Raw genomic sequence first — 20,942 nt, forward strand, 5'->3', positions numbered from 1 at the left:
AGTTATACTCCAATATAATATAAAGTTTAAAAAATATATATTCAAGCTGCAATTCAGAAGATGACCACGAGGTAGTGCCTTGACCATTCCTTTCAGACTACTAATTACTTGGCACCTGAGGAGCAATACACCATACCAAGGGTGACAACTCTTCTAGGTTTCTGTAAACCACTACAATTCTGAAACCTCATTCATGACTACTGATCACTCTATTTCTCTTTCCCTTGAAACTGACATGTGATAAAGAAGTCTAGAGCATAGTTTTTCAGACTAACCAGGATAAACGTTTCTCAAAAATTTAAAAATTGTACTGCCATGTGATCCAGCAATTCTACTTCTGATTATATTATATTCAAAACACTTGAAAGAATTTGGATATATAACCCAAACACTGAGATATTCATATATCCATGTTTCTACCAAAATGGAAGGAATGCAAATGTTCATCAACAGATGAATGAGTAGACAAAAAGTAGTGTATATGTACAATGGAATATTATTCAACCTTAGAAAGGTATTAAAAAAAATCTACAACATGGATGAAATTTGAGGACATTATAGTAAAAGACAAGGCTGTGGTCCTAGTGTGACTAGATTGGCTAGTTTTCTGTGAGTATGGTTTCAGTGTGTCTGCACTCTGATGCCCTCTTGCAACACATCCCGTCTTACTTGGGTTTCTCTTACCTTGTGTGTGGGATATCTCTTCATGGCTGCTCCAGCAAAGTGCAGCCAATGCTCCTTACCTTGGACAAGGGGTATGCCCATGGGGCAACCCAATGGGTGGGTCATGGTGGAGAGATCTGACAGAATGTGGTCCACTGGAGAAGGGAATGGCAAACCACTTCAGTATTCTTGCCTTGAGAACCCCATGAACAGTATGAAAAGGCCAAATGATAGGATACTGAAAGAGAAACTCCCCAGGTCAGTAGGTACCCAATATGCTACTGGAGATCAGTGGAGAAATAACTTCAGAAAGAATGAAGGGATGGAGCCAAGGCAAAAACAATACCCAGATGTGGATGTGACTGGTGATAGAAGCAAGGTCCGATGCTGTAAAGAGCAATACTGCATAGGAACCTGGAATGTCAGGTCCATGAATCAAGGCAAATTGGAAGTGATCAAACAAGAGATGGCAAGAGTGAATGTCGACATTCTAAGAATCAGCGAACTGAAATGGACGGGAATGGGTGAATTTAACTTAGATGACCATTATATCTACTACGGCGGGCAGGAATCCCTCAGAAGAAATGGAGTAGCCATCATAATCAAAAAAAGAGTCCGAAATGCAATACTTGGATGCAATCTCAAAAATGACAGAATGATCTCTGTTCGTTTCCAAGGCAAACCATTCAATATCACAGTAATCCAAATCTATGCCCCAACCAGTAATGCTGAAGAAGCTGAAGTAGAACGGTTCTATGAAGACCTACAAGATCTTTTAGAACTAACACCCAAAAAAAGATGTCCTTTTCATTATAGGGGACTGGAATGCAAAAGTAGGAAGTCAAGAAACACCTGGAGTAACAGGCAAATTTGGCCTTGGAATACGGAATGAAGCAGGGCAAAGACTAATAGAGTTTTGCCAAGAAAAGGCACTGGTCATAACAAACACTTTCTTCCAACAACACAAGAGAAGACTCTACACGTGGACATCACCAGATGGTCAACACCAAAATCAGATTGATTATATTCTTTGCAACCAAAGATGGAGAAGCTCTATGCAGTCAGCAAAAACAAGACCAGAAGCTGACTGTGGCTCAGACCATGAACTCCTTATTGCCAAATTCAGACTGAAATTGAAGAAAGTAGGGAAAATCACTAGACCATTCAGGTATGACCTAAATCAAATCCCTTATGATTATACAGTGGAAGTGAGAAATAGATTTAAGGGCCTAGATCTGATAGATAGAGTGCCTGATGAACTATGGACTGAGGTTCGTGACACTGTACAGGAGACAGGGATCAAGACCATCCCCATGGAAAAGAAATGCAAAAAAGCAAAATGGCTGTCTAGGGAGGCCTTACAAATAGCTGTGAAAAGAAGAGAAGTGAAAAGCAAAGGAGAAAAGGAAATATATCAGCATCTGAATGCAGAGTTCCAAAGAATAGCAAGAAGAGATAAGAAAGCCTTCTTCAGCGATCAATGCAAAGAAATACAGGAAAACAACAGAATGGGAAAGACTAGAGATTTCTTCAAGAAAATCAGAGATACCAAAGGAACACTTCATGCAAAGTTGGGCTCTATAAAGGACAGAAATGGTATGGACCTAACAGAAGCAGAAGATATTAAGAAGAGATGGCAAGAATACACAGAAGAACTATACAAAAAAAGATCTTCACGACCCAGATAATCACGATGGTGTGATCACTGACCTAGAGCCAGATATCCTGGAATGTGAAGTCAAGTGGGCCTTAGAAAGCATCACTACGAACAAATCTAGTGGAGGTGATGGAATTCCAGTTGAGCTATTTCAAATCCTAAAAGATGATGCTGTGAAAGTGCTGCACTCAATATGTCAGCAAATTTGGAAAACTCAGCAGTGGCCACAGGACTGGAAAAGCCCAGTTTTCATTCCAATCCCAAAGAAAGGTAATGCCAAAGAATGCTCAAACTACCACACAATTGCACTCATCTCACACACTAGTAAAGTAATGCTTAAAATTCTCCAAGCCAGGCTTCAGCAATATGTGAACCGTGAACTTCCTGATGTTCAAGCTGGTTTTAGAAAAGGCAGAGGAACCAGAGATCAAATTGCCAACATCTGCTGGATCATGGAGAAGCAAGAGAGTTCCAGAAAAAGATCTGTTTCTGCTTTATTGACTATGCCAAAGCCTTTGACTGTGTGGATCACAATAAACTGTGGAAAATTCTTCAAGAGATGGTAATACCAGACCACCTGATCTGCCTCTTAAGAAATCTGTATGCAGGTCAGGAAGCAACAGTTAGAACTGGACATGGAACAACAGACTGGTTCCAAATAGGAAAAGGAGTATGTCAAGGCTGTATATTGTCACCCTGTTTATTTAACTTCTATGCAGAGTACATCATGAGAAATGCTGGACTAGAAGAAACACAAGCTGGAATCAAGATTGCTGGGAGAAATATCAATAACCTCAGCTATGCAGATGACACCACCCTTATGGCAGAAAGTGAAGAGGAACTGAAAAGCCTCTTGGTGAAAGTGAAAGTAGAGAGTGAAAAAGTTGGCTTAAAGCTCAACATTCAGAAAACGAAGATCATAGCATCCGGTCCCATCACTTCATGGGAAATAGATGGGGAAACAGTGAAAACAGTGTCAGACTTTATTTTTCTGGGCTCCAAAATCACTGCAGATGGTGACTGCAGCCATGAAATTAAAAGACGCTTACTCCTTGGAAGGAAAGTTATGACCAACCTAGATAGCATATTCAAAAGCAGAGACATTACTTTGCCAACAAAGGTTCGTCCAATCAAGGCTATGGTTTTTCCTGTGGTCATGTACGGATGTGAGAATTGAACTGTGAAGAAGGCTGAGTACTGAAGAATTGATGTCTTCGTACTGTGGTGCTGGAGAAGACTCTTGAGAGTCCCTGGGACTGCAAGGAGATCCAACCAGTCCATTCTGAAGGAGATCAGCCCTGGGATTTCTTTGGAAGGAATGATGCTAAAGCTGAAACTCCAGTACTTTGGCCACCTCATGTGAAGAGTTGACTCATTGGAAAAGCCTCTGATGCTGGGAGGGATTGGGGGCAAGAGGAGAAGGTGACGACAGAGGATGAGATGGCTGGATGGCATAACTGTCTCAATGGACATGAGTCTCAGTGAACTCTGGGAGTTGGTGATGGACAGGGAGGCCTGGCATGCTGTGATTCATGGGGTTGCAAAGAGTCGAACACGACTAATCTGATCTGATCTGATAGTAAAAGAAATGTCACAAAATGATCAATATTTTATAATTTTACTTATATGAGTTATCTAAAGTAGTCAATCTCATAGAAAGAGAAAGTAGAACAGTAGTGGCCATGGGTTGGAGGGACAAAGGAATGAGGAGTTAGCCTTTTTTTTTTTTTTTAATTTACATTTTTGGCTGCACCTTGAGGACTGGGGAATATCAGTTCTCTGACCAGGGATCAAATATGTGCCCCCTGCATTGTAAGCATGGAATCTTAATCACTGGACTACCAGGGAAGTCCTGAGGAGTTAGTCTTTAACGAGTATAAATTTTCCATTTTCAAGATGCAAAGAGTACTAGAGATGGATGGTGCTTGCTGAACAACAATGTAAATGTACTTAGTATCACTGGATTGAACACTTAAAATAGTTAAAGTAGTAAAACTTAATGTCCAAATGATAAAAACTTAATTTAAAAAAATTTAAGGGAATATTTTAAGAATTCTACTTTACACATCTGCTACCAAATGCAAATATAAGAGGGAGTTATAATACAAGACCACTTATCAATCATCCATTACCATTCAGATTTTAAGGTGCTGAGAAAATGAGATTAGAGATAGGAGGAAATTGGAGACAAGGGTATTTTGGACTATGTTAACACTGAAAAAGAGGGCCTAGGAGGCGGTCCTAAGATGGCAGAGGAATAGGACGGGGAGACCACTTTGTCCCCCACAAATTAATCAGAAGAACATTTAAACGCTGAGTAAATTCCACAAAACAACTTCTGAACGCCGGCAGAGGACATCAGGCACCCAGAAAAGCAGCTCATTGTCTTCAAAAACAGGTAGGAAAAAATATAAAAGACAAAAAAAGAGACAAAAGAGGGAGTGACGGAGCTCCGTCCCAGGAAGGGAGTCTTAAAAAGAGAAGTTTCCAAACACCAGGAAACACTCTCACTGCTGAGCCTGTGGCAAGCCTTGGAAGCAGAGAGGGCAACATAACAGGGAGGAAAAATAAATAAACCCCACACATTACAAACGCAACGGTAACTCCACCAGTGGAGAAGCAGCGCAGATGCCTGCATCCGCCACTAGCAGGTGGGGGCTGGGCAGGGAGGAGCGGGCTGTATTGCTTAGAGTAAGGATTAGGCCTGAATGCCCTAAGGGTAATCAGAGTGAACTAACTTGGGCTAGCAAACCAGACTGTGGGATAGATACCACGTGAAAAGCTCTAACCTAAAACACCACCAAGACCGCACACAGAACAAAACACTGAACAGAATTAGCCGGCTGCAGACCATCCCCCTCCAGTGACAGGCAGCCAGAGCTGGAAGGGGGCAATTGCAGCCCCAGAGACATTATCTACCAAACTGCAAGCAGGCTTCTTTGCTAACTAAGACTTCTTGGGGTTCAGGACAGTCATCATCCGCCTGAGAAGGTGCACCGGTTGTACACCCAGAAAACCAAGCAGCAGGGACAGGAGAGGTGATAAGTTGCAGCGACCGCGCTCGCCAAACACCTCATCACCTAAGCTGCTCGGACCTGGCAAGGGCACGAAACGCAGGCCCAATGGAGTCTGCGCCTCTGAGGACTACCTGAGTGCCTGAACCTGAGTGGCTTAGACCTAGGAGGTGCATGCAGCCCAGGGCCAGCCTCAGACGGTTCCCGGTGGAGCAACCTAGAGCCTGAGCTGTGTGGGCAGGGAGGGTACATGCGCCGTGCGTTGGGGCAGGCCCAGCATGGCTGAGACACTGCGAGCCCACGCTAGTGTTATTTGTTTGCAGCGTCCCTCCCTCCCCACAGCACGACTGAACAAGTGAGCCTAAAAAAAAAAAAAAATGTGTCCACCACCGCCCTCCTTGTGTCAAGGCAGAAATCAGACACTGAAGAGACCAGCAAACAGAAGAAACTAAAACAGAGGGAACCGCCTTGGAAGTGACAGGCACAATAGATTAAAACCCTGTAGTTAGTACCGACTACATATGAAGGGGCCTATAGATCTTGGGAAATATAAAATGGACTAAAGAACTATCTGAAAATGAACTGACCCCACACTGCCCACAACACCAAAGAAAGTCCTAGATATATATTTACTATTTTTAAGATGATTCATTTTTTTTAACTTCTTTGAATTTTTAGGTACTCTATTATTCCTTTAATTTTCATTTTTATAACCTACTATTACTTTTCAAAAAAAAGACCCTATTTTTTAAAGCAAAATTCATATATATATATATAAATGATTTTTGTGACTTTGTTTTTTTATTTTACTTTTTTTTTTCTTTAATATTGTATTTTGAAAATCCAACTTCTCTAGATCTTTAATCTTTGCTTTTTGGTATTTGTTATCAATTTTCTACCTTTAAAAACCCAATTTTCAGTACCCATTTTTACTTGGGAGCCAGATTACTGGCTTGACTGCTCTCTCCTCCTTTGGACTCTCCTTTTTCTCCACCAGGTCGCCTCTGTATCCTCCCTCCCCCTTCTCTTCTCTACCCAACTCTGTGAATCTCTGTGTGTTCCAGACGGTGGAGAACACTTAGGGAACTGATTACTGGCTGGATCTGTCTCTCTCCTTTTCATCCCCCCCTTTTATCCTCCTAGCCACCTCTGTCTCCTTCCTGCCTCTTCTCTTCTCTGTATAACTCCATGAACATCTCTGAGTGGTCCAGACTGTGGAGCACACAGAAGGAAGTGATTACTGGCTAGCTTGCTCTCTCCTCTTTTGATTCCACCTCATCTCATTCGGGTCACCTCTAACTCCCTCCTCCCTCTTCTCCATGTAACTCTGTGAACCTCTCTGGGTGTCCCTCAATGTGGAGAAACTTTTCTTCTTTAACCTAGATGTTTTATCAATGGTGCTGTATAGAAGGAGAAGTCTTGAGACTACTGTAAAAATAAGACTGAAAATCAGAATCAGGAGGCTTAAGTCCAAATCCTTAGAACACCAGAGAACTCCTGAATCCAGGGAACATTAATAGATAGGAGCTCATCAAATGCCTCCATACCTACACTGAAACCAAGCACCACCTAAGGGCCAACAAGTTCCAGAGCAAGACAAACCACACAAATTCTCCAGCAACACAGGGACACAGCCCTTAGCTTCAATAAACAGGCTGCCCAAAGTTACTCCATCACCACTGACATCTCAAAAACTCATTACTGGACACTTCATTGCACTCTAGAGAGAAGAAATCCAGCTCCACCCACCAGAACACCGACACAAGCTTCCCTAACCAAGAAACCTTGAAAAGCCACTGATACAACCCTACCCACAGTGAAGAAACTCCACAATAAAGAGAACTCCACAAACTGCCAGAATATAGAAAGGCTACCCCAAACGAAGCAATATAAACAAGAGGAAGAGACAGAGGAATACCCAGCAGGTAAAGGAACAGGATAAATGCCCACAAAACCAAACCAAAGCGGAAGAGATAGGGAATTTCCCTGATAAAGAATTCCGAATAATGATAGTGAAAACGATCCAAAATCTTGAAATTAAAATGGAATCACAGATAAATAGCCTGGAGACAAGGATTCACAATATGCAAGAAAGATTTAACAAGGACCTAGAAGAAATAAAAAAGAGTCAATATATAATGAATAATGCAATATATGAGATCAAAAACACTCTGGAGGCAAGAAATCCTAGAATCAGGGAGGCAGAAGATAGGATTAGTGATGTAGAATATAGAATGGTAGAAATAAATGAATCAGAGAGGAAAAAATAAAAACGAATTAAAAGAAATGACAATCTCAGAGACCTCCAGGACAATATTAAATGCTCCAATATTCGAATCATAGGAGACCCAGAAGAAGAAGACAAAAAGAAAGACCATGAGAAAATACTTGAGGAAATAATAGTTGAAAACTTTCCTAAAATGGGGAAGGAAATAATCACCCAAGTCCAAGAAACCCAGAGAGTCCCAAACAGGATAAACCCAAGGCAAAACACCCCAAGACACATATTAATCAAATTAACAAAGATCAAACACAAAGAACAAATATTAAAAGCAGCAAGGGAAAAACAACAAATAACACACAAGGGAATTCCCATAAGGATAACAGCTGATCTTTCAATAGAAACTCTCCAAGCCAGGAGGAAATGGCAAGACATACTTAAAGTGATGAAAGAAAATAACCTACAGCCCAGATTATTGTACCCAGCAAGGATCTCATTCAAATATGAAGGAGAAAGCAAAAGCTTTTCAGACAAGCAAAAGCTGAGAGAATTCTTCACCACCAAACCAGCTCTCCAACAAATACTAAAGGATATTCTCTAGACAGGAAACACAAAAACGGTGTATAAACTCGAACCCAAAACAATAAAGTAAATGGCAACGGGATCATACTTATCAGTAATTACCTTAAACGTAAATGGGTTGAATGCCCCAACCAAAACACAAAGACTGGCCGAATAGATACAAAAATAAGACCCCTACATATGTTGTCTACAAGAGACCCACCTCAAAACAGGGGACACATACAGACTGAAAGTGAAGGGCTGGAAAAAGATTTTCCATGCAAATAGGGACCAAAAAAAAGCAGGAGTAGCAATACTTATATCAGGTAAAATAGACTTTAAAACAAAGGCTGTGAAAAGAGACAAAGAAGGTCACTACATAATGATCAAAGGATCAATCCAAGAAGAAGATATAACAATTATAAATATATATGCACCCAACACGGGAGCACCACAATATGTAAGACAAATGCTAACAATATGAAAGGAAAAATTAACAATAACACAATAATAGTGGGAGACTTTAATACCCCACTCACACCTATGGATAGATCAACTAAACAGAAAATTAACAAGGAAACACAAACTTTAAATGATACAATAGACCAGTTAGACCTAATTGATATCTATAGGACATTTCATCCCAAAACAATGAATTTCACCTTTTTCTCAAGCGCACATGGAACCTTCTCCAGGATAGATCACATCCTGGGCCATAAATCTAGCTTTGGTAAATAAAAAAAAATAAAATAAAATCATTCCAAGCATCTTTTCTGACCACAATGCAGTAAGATTAGATCTCAATTACAGGAGAAAAACTATTAAAAATTCCAATATATTGAGGCTGAACAACACGCTGATGAATAACCAACAAATCACAGAAGAAATCATAAAAGAAATCAAAATATACATAGAAATGAATGAAAATGAAAACACAACAACTCAATACCTGTGGAACACTGTAAAAGCAGTGCTAAGGGGAAAGTTCATAGAAATACAGGCATACCTCAAGAAACAAGAATAAAGTCAAATAAATAACCTAACTCTACACCTAAAGCAACTAGAAAAGGAAGAAATGAAGAACCCCAGGGTTAGTAGAAGGAAAGAAATCTTAAAAATTAGGGCAGAAATAAATGCAAAAGAAACAAAGGAGACCATAGCAAAAATCAACAAAGCCAAAAGCTGGTTTTTTGAAAGCATAAATAAAATTGACAAACCATTAGCCAGACTCATCAATAAACAAAGGGAGAAAAATTAAATCAATAAAATTAGAAATGAAAATGGAGAGATCACAACATACAACACAGAAATACAAAGGATCATAAGAGACTACTATCAACAATTATATGCCAATAAAATGGACAACATGGAAGAAATGGACAAATTCTTAGAAAAGTACAACTTTCCAAAACTGGACCAGGAAGAAATAGAAAATCTTAACAGACCCATCACAAGCATGAAAATTGAAACTGTAATCAGAAATCTTCCAGCAAACAAAAGCCCAGGTCCAGACAGCTTCACAGCTGAATTCTACCAAAAATTTAGAGAAGAGCTAACACCTATCCTACTCAAACTCTTACAGAAAATTTCAGAGGAAAGTAAACTTCCAAACTCATTCTATGAGGCCAAAATCACCCTAATACCAAAACCTGACAAAGATGCCACCAAAAAAGAAAACTACAGGCCAGTATCACTGATGAACATAGATGCAAAAATCCTTACCAAAATTCTAGCAATCAGAATCCAACAACACATTAAAAAGATCATACACCATGACAAAGTGGGCTTTATCCCAGGGATGCAAGGATTCTTTAATATCCACAAATCAATCAGTGTAATACACCACATTAACAAATTGAAAAATAAAAGCCATATGATTATCTCAATAGATGCAGAGAAAGCCTTTGACAAAATTCAACATCCATTTATGATTAAAAAAAAAATCTCTCTAGAAAGCAGGAATAGAAGGAACATACCTCAACATAATAAAAGCTATATATGACAAACCCACAGCAAACATTATTCTCAATGGTGAAAAATTGACAGCATTTTCCCTAAAGTCAGGAACAAGACAATGTGCCCACATTTACGACTACTATTCAACATAGTTTTGGAAGTTTTGGCCAGAGCAATCAGAGCAGAAAAAGAAATAAAAGGAAATCCAAATTGGAAAAGAAGAAGTAAAACTCTCACTGTTTTCAGATGACATGATCCTCTACATAGAAAACCCTAAAGACTCCACCAGAAAATTACTAGAGCTAATCAATGAATATAGTAAAGTTGCAGGATATAAAATCAACACACAGAAATCCCTTGCATTCCTATACACTAATAATGAGAAATTAAGGAAACAATCCCATTCACCACTGCAATGAAAAGAATAAAATACTCAGGAATATATCTACCTAAAGGAACTAAAGGCCTATATATAGAAAACTATAAAACACTGGTGAAAGAAATCAAAGAGGACAGTAATAGATGGAGAAATATACCATGTTCATGGATCAGAAGAATCAATATACTACCCAAGCAATCTATAGATTCAATACAATCCCTATCAAGCTACCAATGGCATTTTTCACAGAGCTAGATCAAATAATTTCACAATTTGTATGGAAATACAAAAAACCTCGAATAGCCAAAGCAATCTTGAGAAAGAAGAATGGAACTAGAGGAATCAACCTGCCTGACTTCAGGCTCTACTACAAAGCCACAGTCATCAAGACAGTATGGTACTGGCACAAAGACAGAAATATTGATCAATGGAACAAAATAGAAAGCCCAGAGATAAATCCATGCACCTATGGACACCTTATCTTTGACAAAGGAGGCAGGAATATACAATGGAGAAAAGACAATCTCTTTAACAAGTGGTGCTGGGAAAACTGATCAATCACTTGTAAAAGAATGAAACTACAATAGTTTCTAACACCATACACAAAAATAAACTCAAAATGGATTAAAGATCTAAACATAAGACCAGAAACTATAAAACTCTGAGAGAACATAGGCAAAACACTCTCCAACATAAATCAGAGCAGGATCCTCTATGACCCACCTCCCAGTGCCGGGGTCCAGCCCCGGCTGATCCAGGTATTCGAAGCGGGGACGGCATTGGCAAGGATCAGGATACAATAGCTTCAATTAGATATTAATTAAAGATATAAAGAGTAATAGAATAAGGATAGCTCAGTAGGAAAATTCAGTGGAGAAAAGAGGCTGAGTAGCTTGGTTTACGCGGGAGACCAATAAAACTTCAAGACAAGAAGCTTGCACCACTTACGTAGGTCACAGGCATCCTTCCGTTCTCCCGAAAGAGAGGAGACACTGAGGCCTCCCCGGTCGGATCTTAGAAGCCCAGGCATAATTAGTAAGCATGGTGGGTTCCGCGCTCCAGATGGAGACTCAGCCAGAGTGAGAGAGAGAGCGACATGGGGAGACCAGTATTTCGAGAAACTGATCCCAAGTCTTTATTTTCCATGGTCTACTTTTATACACTGAGATGTTATGCAAAAGTCACCTGGGGTCAGCAGTCCTGACTTTTATCAGTCAGGTGCTTCATACAAATGTATACATGGGTCTTAGGGGTGTTACATCATCTTCTGGCCAGGGAGCCTGCTGACAATTTATGACCCTCTCCTTGTGACAGCGATCAGTCAACCAGGACACTTATTTCTCCAGGGGTGATTATTCTTAAAACAGACGCCACCCAAATAAAGTTACATTCCTATAGGGTGAGGGTGTAGTGGGTTTTAGTTAAGGAAAGAATTTAGCCTAAGGTCTAACGTGATTAATATCAAAGGTTAATACTTATTTCTTCTGTGTATTCATTAATGTGTGTAAGGGCAGGGGATATGGAGACTTAGCAACAAACATTGGCTCAACAAATGAAAAACCCTTCACCAATACAATTTCTAATCAGCCCATTATACTTATACTAATAGTTTTCTAACTTTTCTAAGGAACCTGTTTTTAGAAGGTTTAAAGCATCTCATGCCTCTCACGGTTGGGAGGCTGTGAGCAATCACATGTGGCCGGACAAGCCTGTCAGGCAGGCTAGAGAACCTTCAGAGGAGTTTGTAAGTTAAAACACTCTTGTCCCACCTAAGAGTTTTTATTAACTGGAGCTCTAAGTTAACTCCTTCTCTGAAAGAGGTGGTGGGGGACAGCCCCCCGTAAAGTCAGAGGTGTAGGTGAGAGCACAAAGTAGTAAAGTAGGCAGGCTCTGGTTATGGGGGTAGATGCTCGAGGATTTCCAGGGGGACTCCTGAGGCTCGATCCCGCCTTTGCGTATGTCGAGCCTCCTTCCTCATGACCTTTGCCATGGGCGGAGTACCTCACTCTTGCCCCCAACATCCCAGAATATAGGAAATAAAAGCAAAAATAAACAAATGAGATCTAATTAAAATTAAAAGCTTCTGCACAACAAAAGAAAGTATAAGCAAGGTGAAAAGACAGCCTTCAGAATGGGAGAAAATAATAGCAAATGAAGCAACTGACAAAGAACTAATCTCAAAAATATACAAGCAACCCCTACAGCTCAACTCCAGAAAAATAAATGACCCAATCAAAAAATGAGCCAAAGAACTAAACATTTCTCCAAAGAAGACATACAGATGGCTAACAAACACATGAAGAGATGCTCAACATCATTCATTATCAGAGAAATGCAAATCAAAACCACAATGAGGTACCATTTCATGCCAGTCAGAATGGCTGTGATCCAAAAGTCTACAAGCAGTAAATGCTGGAGAGGGTGTGGAGAAAAGGGAACCCTCTTACACTGTTGGTGGGAATGCAAACTAGTACAGCCACTATGGAGAACAGTGTGGAGATTCCTTAAAAAAATGGAAATAGAACTGCCTTATGATCCAACAATCTCACTGCTGGGCATACACACTGAGGAAACCAGAACTGAAAGAGACACATGTACCCCAGTGTTCATCGCAGCACTGTTTATAATAGCCAGGACATGGAAGCAACCTAGATGTCCATCAGCAGATGAATGGATAAAGAAAGCTGTGGTACATATACACAATGGAGTATTACTCAGCCATTAAAATAATACATTTGAGTCAGTTCTAATGAGGTGGATGAACCTGGAGCCGATTATACAGAGTGAAGTAAGCCAGAGATAAAAACACCAATAGAGTGTACTAACGCATATATATGGAATTTAGAAAGATGGTAACAATAACCCTGTATGCGAGACAGCCAAAGAGACACAGATGTATAGAACAGTCTTTGGACTCTGGGAGAGGGCGAGGGTGGAATGATTTGGGAGAATGGAATCAAAACATGTATAATATCATATAAGAAATGAATCGCCAGTCCAGGTTTGATGCAGGATACAGGATGCTTGGGGCTGGTGCACTGGGATGACCCAGAGGGATGGTATGGGGAGGGAAGTAGAAGGAGGGTTCAGGATTGGGAACACGTGTACACCCGTGGCGGATTCATGTTGATGTATGGCAAAACCAATGCAATATTGTAAAGTAAAAAAAAAAAGAAAAGAAAGAAAGGTGGGCTGTGGAGGGAGGTGGGAGGGATGTTCAAGTGGAAGGGGACATGGGTAAATCTATGACTGATTCATGTTGATGTTTGGTAGAAACCAACACAGTACTGTAAAGCAATTATCCTTCAATTAAAAATAAACAAATTTAAAAAGAAAAGAAAAAAGAAGAGACATTACTCTGCCAACATAGGTCCATCTAGTCAAGGCTATGGTTTTTCCAGTGGTCATTATGGATGTGAGAGTTAGACTATAAAGAAAGCTGAGCGCTGAAGAATTGATGCTTTTGAACTGTGGTGTTGGAGAAGACTCTTGAGAGTCCCTTGGACTGCAAGGAGATATAACCAGTCCATCCTAAAGGAAATCAGTTCTGAATATTCATTGGAAGGACTGATGCTGAGGCTGAAAGTCCAATACTTTGGCCACCTGATGTGAAGAACTAACTCATTGGAAAAAACCTTGATTCTGGGAAAGACTGAAGGTGGGAGAAGAAGAGGGCAACAGAGAATGAGATGGTTGGATGGCATTACTGACTCAATGGACATGAGTTTGAGTTGACTCCAGGAGTTGGTGATAGGCAGGGAGTCCTGGTGTGCTGCAGTCCATGGGGTTGCAAAGAGTCAGACACAGGTGAGCGACTGAACTGAACTGAACTGATCTGAAAGACCAATAATTCACACATATTTTTAACTGATTTTTAATTCAGACATTTCTGAATTTCCTTAGTCAATTCTTCTAGCTTAATCTAATCACCAAATGATAAAGATTTTGGTGCTTATATTTGTCTTTGATAAGAAATTTAAATCCAAATGTTCAGGGATAAGAATGTTTTTGATGAGCGATAGCTCTAGACATGGTCTATGAACCTAGAGAAATACTTTCTTAGAATGAGTGTTTCCCCTATAAACCTACACCTGTGCTGCCACAGTACTAACCCCTTCCTGTCTGTGAATGCAATTCCCTACCCAGGTCCCTACAGCAGGTGGATGTATCAATTAGAACTCTGGGTTTTGGTACAGGTCCCTCCTACATGCCTCTCACTGTGGGCTCACTCAGTGGACAGAAATACTCTGCAGAGTCCTCCAGTTGTGAAGCTGAGATGGTAAGTGATGAATTTGCTTGCCTTCTGGAAATTCAATGAGTAGCAACCTTCTGCAGCATTTGGCTTGTTATAAGAGTCCTGGGGAATGAGGAAGGTCATCTCCCCACTGCTGTGTTGCTTGTACCAGAATTAGACTATAAGTTGTATCACCAGTGTCATATGTGCAATCCAGGGTCACAGTTTCTTTCTCCTGCACTGACTTTGGTGGTTGGTCTTGAGTTACGTTCTGGGCAATACTGGATCCTAGAGGAAAAAATAGATAGAAGTAGACTGTAGCCATGAAATTAAAAAACACTTGCTTCCTGGAAGGAAAGCTATGGAAAAGCTAGACAGTGTATTAAAACCCAGAGACATTACTTTGCCAAAAAAGATCTGTATAGTCAAATCTATGGGTTTTCCAGTAATCGTGTATGGATGTCAGAGTTGGACCAGAAAGAAGGCTGAGTGCTGAAGAATTGATGCTTTCAAATTGTGGTGCTGGAGAAGACTCTTGAGAGTCCCTTGGACTGCAAGGAGCTCAAACTAGTTAATCCTAAAGGAAATCAACCCTGAATATTCATTGAAAGGACTGATGCTGAAGCTGAAGCTCCAATACTTTGGCCACCTGAGGCAAAGAGCAGACACATTGGAAAAGACCCTGATGCTGGGAAAGATTGAAGACAAAAGACGAAGGGTGCAGCAGAAGATGAGATGATTAGATAGTATCACGGACTCAATGGACGTGAATTTGAGCAAACTCCAGGAGATAGCAAAGAACAGGGGAGCCTGGCGTTCTGCAGTCCGTAAGGTTATAAAGAGTCAGACACAGCTTAGCTACTGAACAAAAACAATAGAGATTTAGGAACAAGTGAAGTAGAATAAAGAAATTCTACTTTACACTCAGCTAGGCTTCCTTCCCAGGGTACCCTTAAGACTGCCTGTTTCTTTGGTCCTTGGGTCACAGAGGAAGCACAATCCCATCAAGACCATCCTTACCTAAACACAGTGAAGCCACGACCACCTTCAGAAGGCTGGAGAGAAGCATGTTTCAGCTCTTCCACTAGATGGAAAATATCTTCAATGTCAAGGCTTTGCAAGGTGAGGTGAGCCTGGCAGGGTGAGGGAAGAATTGCTGGGTATGTGCTGCTGCTGCCCCACAACAGGAAACAGGGGTGAGTTGATGTAGCAAGTTGAGTAACAAGTTGATGTAGTTAGTTGAGTAGCAAGTTGATGTGGGTTACATCAACTTTTCTATGAACCAGGTGAGAGTCCTACTCACCCCAAACTTCCTTTTGTATTAACCAGTTCTTCAACTGATAGCAATTACATCTTAAAATAAACACGAGTTAAATTTGATAATGCAAAGAAGCCCCCCCGCCCCCCGCCACCACACACACACACAATGCTGTGTTGGGTCATTGCTTCTGTGAAAGAAATGAGTGAGTAGCTCTTATTTAAAAATATTATCTGCAATGTATTATGGAAATAATGTAAGACATACTAACCATGCATCCTCACTTCTGTGTTCAGTTCTTCCACCTAAGGTAGAAATAAATCACTTTATGGTAAGAAGGCAAAGCACTTTAGCTCTTCTATTCTGCCTATGGTTACAATAATGCTTCTCCTCACTATCAATATTTTCAGTTGCCCATCTTGGGGCCAAAGCAGGAAAATCTAATTATCCTTTTCTAAAGAGTTTAGGCTGAGGTTGCAGAGACTGACTCCTGTCACAGAAACCCCCTTTTATTCTCTACTAATTTTGACAGTCCAGCTCTGTAGATATCTTAGTTTTGTCATTAGGTTATCAAACCTTTGAATTTATATTCATCCCATTAACTCAACTGGGACCATAAACGAGCCATACCAAACTGTTATATATCCTGTATGCCCAGCTCTAAAAGAAGTACATAACAGGTGATCTCATACGCCTCCATAAGACAGCTAACCCTAAGATCACCATTGATTCCACCCCCAAGCCTACACCTGTGCCACCACATCCCTAACCATTTCCTGTCTGTAATAAATCTTTGTGTATGAATATAACAGGAAAGCCATGCCTAGAGATATGACTCTACATCATGGCAAACAACAAAGACCCACTGCCTATCACAGCCTATTTCTTGATAAATTAGCCAAAACTTATCTTCCCCCGATAGCTCAGCTGGTAAAGAATCCACCTGCAATGCAGGAGACCCCAGTTCAATTTCTGGGTCAGGAAGTTCCACTGGAGAAGGTATAGGCTACCCACTCTAGTATTCTTGGGCTTCCCCTGTGGCTCAGATGGTAAAGAATCTGCCTCCAATGCGGGAGACCTGGGTTCGATCTCCGGGTTGGGAAGATCCTCTAGAGAAGGGAAAGGTTACCCACTCCAGTATTCTGGCCTGGAGAAATCCATGGACGGTATAGTCCATGGGGTCACAAAGAGTCAGACATGACTGAGTGACTTTCACTTCACTGTTCACTTCACATCTTCCTGTCTCAGTAATGACAGCCTCAGCGAAATTGTTTGAAGCATCTTTAGATTTTGAAGTGGAATCTCTATTAAGTTTAATGGAACCACATACAGTAGGAATTGTTCTCTAATTTAAAAACACCCAACTTTTTCTAACAACTGGTTGACTAAATATGAAATATCATTCATTTCTCTTCATATTATTTAAGTCTTTTAAACTTCTCAATTAAAGGATCTCATGACTGTATTCTGTTACTCAAAATACATCCATACCCAGAACAATTCTTTGGACAGTCTCATATCAAACTCTGAATTTATATTTTTTTAATTTTTGAAATGAGTTCGATATGGGGGCGGGGGGTGCTTCCCTGGTAGCTCAGCTGCTAAAGAATCTGCCTGCAATGCAGGAGACCCCAGTTCATTTCCTGGGTTGGGAAGGTGCCCTGGAGAAGGGATAGGCTACCCACTCCAATATTCATGGGCTTCCCTGGTAGTTCAGTCAATAATCTGCCTGCAATGTGGGAAATCTGAGTTTGATCCCTAGGTGGAAAGATCCCCTTTAGGAGGGCGTGACAACCCACTCCAATATTCTTGCCTGAGAATCCCCGTGGACAGAGGAGACTGGGTGAGCTACAGTCCATGCTGTTGAGAAGAGTTGGACACAACTGTAATACAGTTTCTGTAACACAGACCTGGGGGAGGTAAGAAAGGACAGCAGCCAGCCCCTCTGTAGGAGATATGATAACCCTGTACTGCTATCAGCCCCTAAAATATTGTTTTTTAAAAGTGGATACTTCTACAGAGGGGCTGGCTGCTGTCCTTTCTTACCTCCCCCAGGTCTGTGTTACAGAAACTGTATTACAAACAAGAAAAGCTGACAGATCTACGGCCACTTCTCACCTCACTTGTAGCACAGAGGTTCTACGTCAGGCATGGTAGGCTGAGAATACTGGGTCCTCTTGCCCTCATCCCGGCTCATAGAGTAGTGATTTCATGCTGGCAAAGGCAAATCAAGAAGACAAAAGGCTACTGTTCCCTTCTGTCACACTTCTCATAACACAGGGATGTCACTCTGAGACAAGCAGCCAACTGTCCCTTATTACAGGCCCAGAGCAGTGGCTCAGGTGTTATGCCCACGGAAAGAAGCAGCTGTTAAAACAGAGGTCTCCCTTTGAGAAGACTTTATCTGAAACCATCATTGGGAAGCCCAAGTTTCAGGGTGCTGTTGAAAACAATGGAGATGCTTATGGTAAACAATTGGAGAAGGCTGCAACTCAATGAGATCAACAAGTTAATTCATAGACAACAACTTAAAATCTTAACAGAAAGTACAGGAAAAGGGGATAGCTAGGAAAAGTCCTCTCTGGTCTGAAGATCTCAAAGAAAAGTTTCAAAGGCTGGCTCTGCAAACAGGCTTGATTTAATTAGATGAGACCTGGGAACAATTTATGGCTTCATAGCATTGTTGAACGGAGAAGGCACTGGTAACCCACTCCATTACTCTTGCCTGGAAAATCCCATAGACGGAGGAGCCTGGTAGGCTGCAGCCCATGGGTTCGCTAAGAGTTGGACACTACTGAGCGACTTCACTTTCACTTTTCACTTTCATGCATTGGAGAAGGCAACCCACTCCAGTGCTCTTGCCTGGAGAATCCCAGGGACGTGGGAGCCTGGTGGGCTGCCATCTGTGGGATCACACAGAATCGGACACTACTGAAGCGACTTAGCAGCAGCAGCAGCAGCACTGTTGAAAAAAAAATCAGCCAGAAATTAGTGGAGTCTATTGCCTAAGTGTAATACAAACAGAAGCAAATAGTCTAGCATAGAAATTAGAGAAAAAGACTGTTAAAGAGCCTTGCTAAACCACTGCTGCATCAGGATGTCTGAGAATGTACCCAAGACTATATCCTTTGAGGAACAACATCATAGGCTGTAAACTGTGGGAAAAATTAACTTACCTGAAATAGTCAAGTCACTAGGCAAATAAACAAGCAGATAACAGCAAGTGCCAGAGTAGTGGAAAATGGATAGCCAGAATTGCTGTAATAAATGTGGTAGCCTGAAAAAGGGCTCCCAAAGTTATTCAAGTCCTAATGCTTGGAACCTAAAAATATTACTGTAAAAACAATACCTTCCTGGACACACACAGTCTTCCAAGATGGAATGTGAAAGAAAAAGAAAATTTGAACAGACCAATTACTAGTAATTAATTTGAACCAGTAATCAAAAAATTCCCGAGAAACAGAAATCCAGGGTTATATGCTTCAAGAAGAAATTCAACTGAATATTTAAAGAAAAATTAGTACCCACCCTTTGCAAATTATTCCTAAAAATCAAAGATTAGGAAATGCTCTCACTCTCATTCTCTGAGGCCTACAATATCCTGATACCAAAATCAGACAAAGATTCTACAAAAAAGAAAATTCAGGCCAATATTTCTGATGAATATAGATGCAAAAATTCTTTTTTTGTTTTTTGTTTTCTTTTTTTAATATAAATTTATTTATTTTAATTGGAGTTTAATTACTTTACAATATGTATTGGTTTTGCCATACATCAACATGAATCCACCATGGATATACACGTGTTCCCCATCCTGAACCCCCCTCCCTCCTCCCTCCCCATACCACCCCTCTGGGTCATCCCAGTGCACTAGCCCCAAGCTAGATGCAAAAATTCTTAACAAAATAGTAGCAAACTGAATTCAGCAAAACTTGAAAGAATCACGCATCATGATCAAGAGATTTATTTCAGATGTGCAATGATGGTTCACTATCCACTAATCAAGCAAGGTGATATACCATGTTAACAGAATAAAGGATAAAAATTACATGACTATGTCAATAGATGAAGAAAAAGATTTTGACAAGATTTAACATTCATGATAAAAACCGTCAACATATTTGGTATAAAGAGAGCATGCCTTGAAATAATAGACCATTTGTTACAAATCTACAGCTGACATCATACTAAATGGTAAAAAACTTAATCCGTTTCTCTAAGATCAGTACCAAGACAAGGATGCAACTCTCACCATTTCTATTTAACATAGTACTAGAAGTCCTAGTCTAAGTAATCAGATGGGAAAAAGAAATGATTGGCATCCAAGTTGAAAAGAAAGAGGTAAACTGTCTCTAATTACAGACAGCATGATACTCTATATAGAAAATTGTAAAGACACCACCAACAAAATAGAAACAATCAACAAAGTTGATTACAAGATAAAGTTTCAGGATACAAGATTAATATACAGAAATCTGTTGCATTTCTATACACTAATAATAACTATCAAAAAGAGAATTTAAGAAAGCAATCCAATTTCTAGTTGAATCAAAAAGAATCAAAAGTACCTGGCATAAATTTAACCAATGAGGTGAAAGACCTGTTCTCTGAAAACTGTAAGACATTGTTGAAAAGAATTTAAGACAATGTAAATTGAGAAAGGAAGCTGAGATGCTACAGTAAACAAGAGTCCATGGCTTTTCAGTGGCTGAGTCCTTGCCAGGAAATAAGAGGCATATTTCATCTGCCCTTTGCCCTCTACTATGTCCACAGGTCCTGAGAGTTCCCTCTGTCTCCCAACCCTATTTAATTGAGGTTTCTGTTTAATACTTTTTATACCTTATAGGACAGAGACAGAAAGATATTTGACTCCAAAAGAGGAAGGTGAGGGAAGAAAGTTCTAGTGATTCAAGAAGGAGTCATGAACCAAAGAATTTAGTTGGCCTTCAAAAGCTAAAAAAGGCAAGGAAATGGATTATCCTTTAGATCTCAAGAAGGA

The 20,942-nt window shown here is 40.3% G+C and overlaps 1 gene segment (V, D, J or C); it reads right to left on the reverse strand.

The window, feature by feature from the left end:
- LOC133255168 (T cell receptor alpha variable 14/delta variable 4-like) overlaps window positions 1-15,864 on the reverse strand; it is a 37,461-nt gene extending 21,597 nt beyond the window's left edge. The window contains 1 exon segment of the V gene segment in view: window positions 15,706-15,864. Coding sequence covers window positions 15,706-15,754 — 49 coding nt within the window.
- Between the last annotated feature and the right edge of the window lie 5,078 nt (window positions 15,865-20,942).

Source organism: Bos javanicus, chromosome 10 (genome assembly GCF_032452875.1).
Source record: "Bos javanicus breed banteng chromosome 10, ARS-OSU_banteng_1.0, whole genome shotgun sequence".
Classification (NCBI taxonomy): Eukaryota; Metazoa; Chordata; class Mammalia; order Artiodactyla; family Bovidae; genus Bos; species Bos javanicus.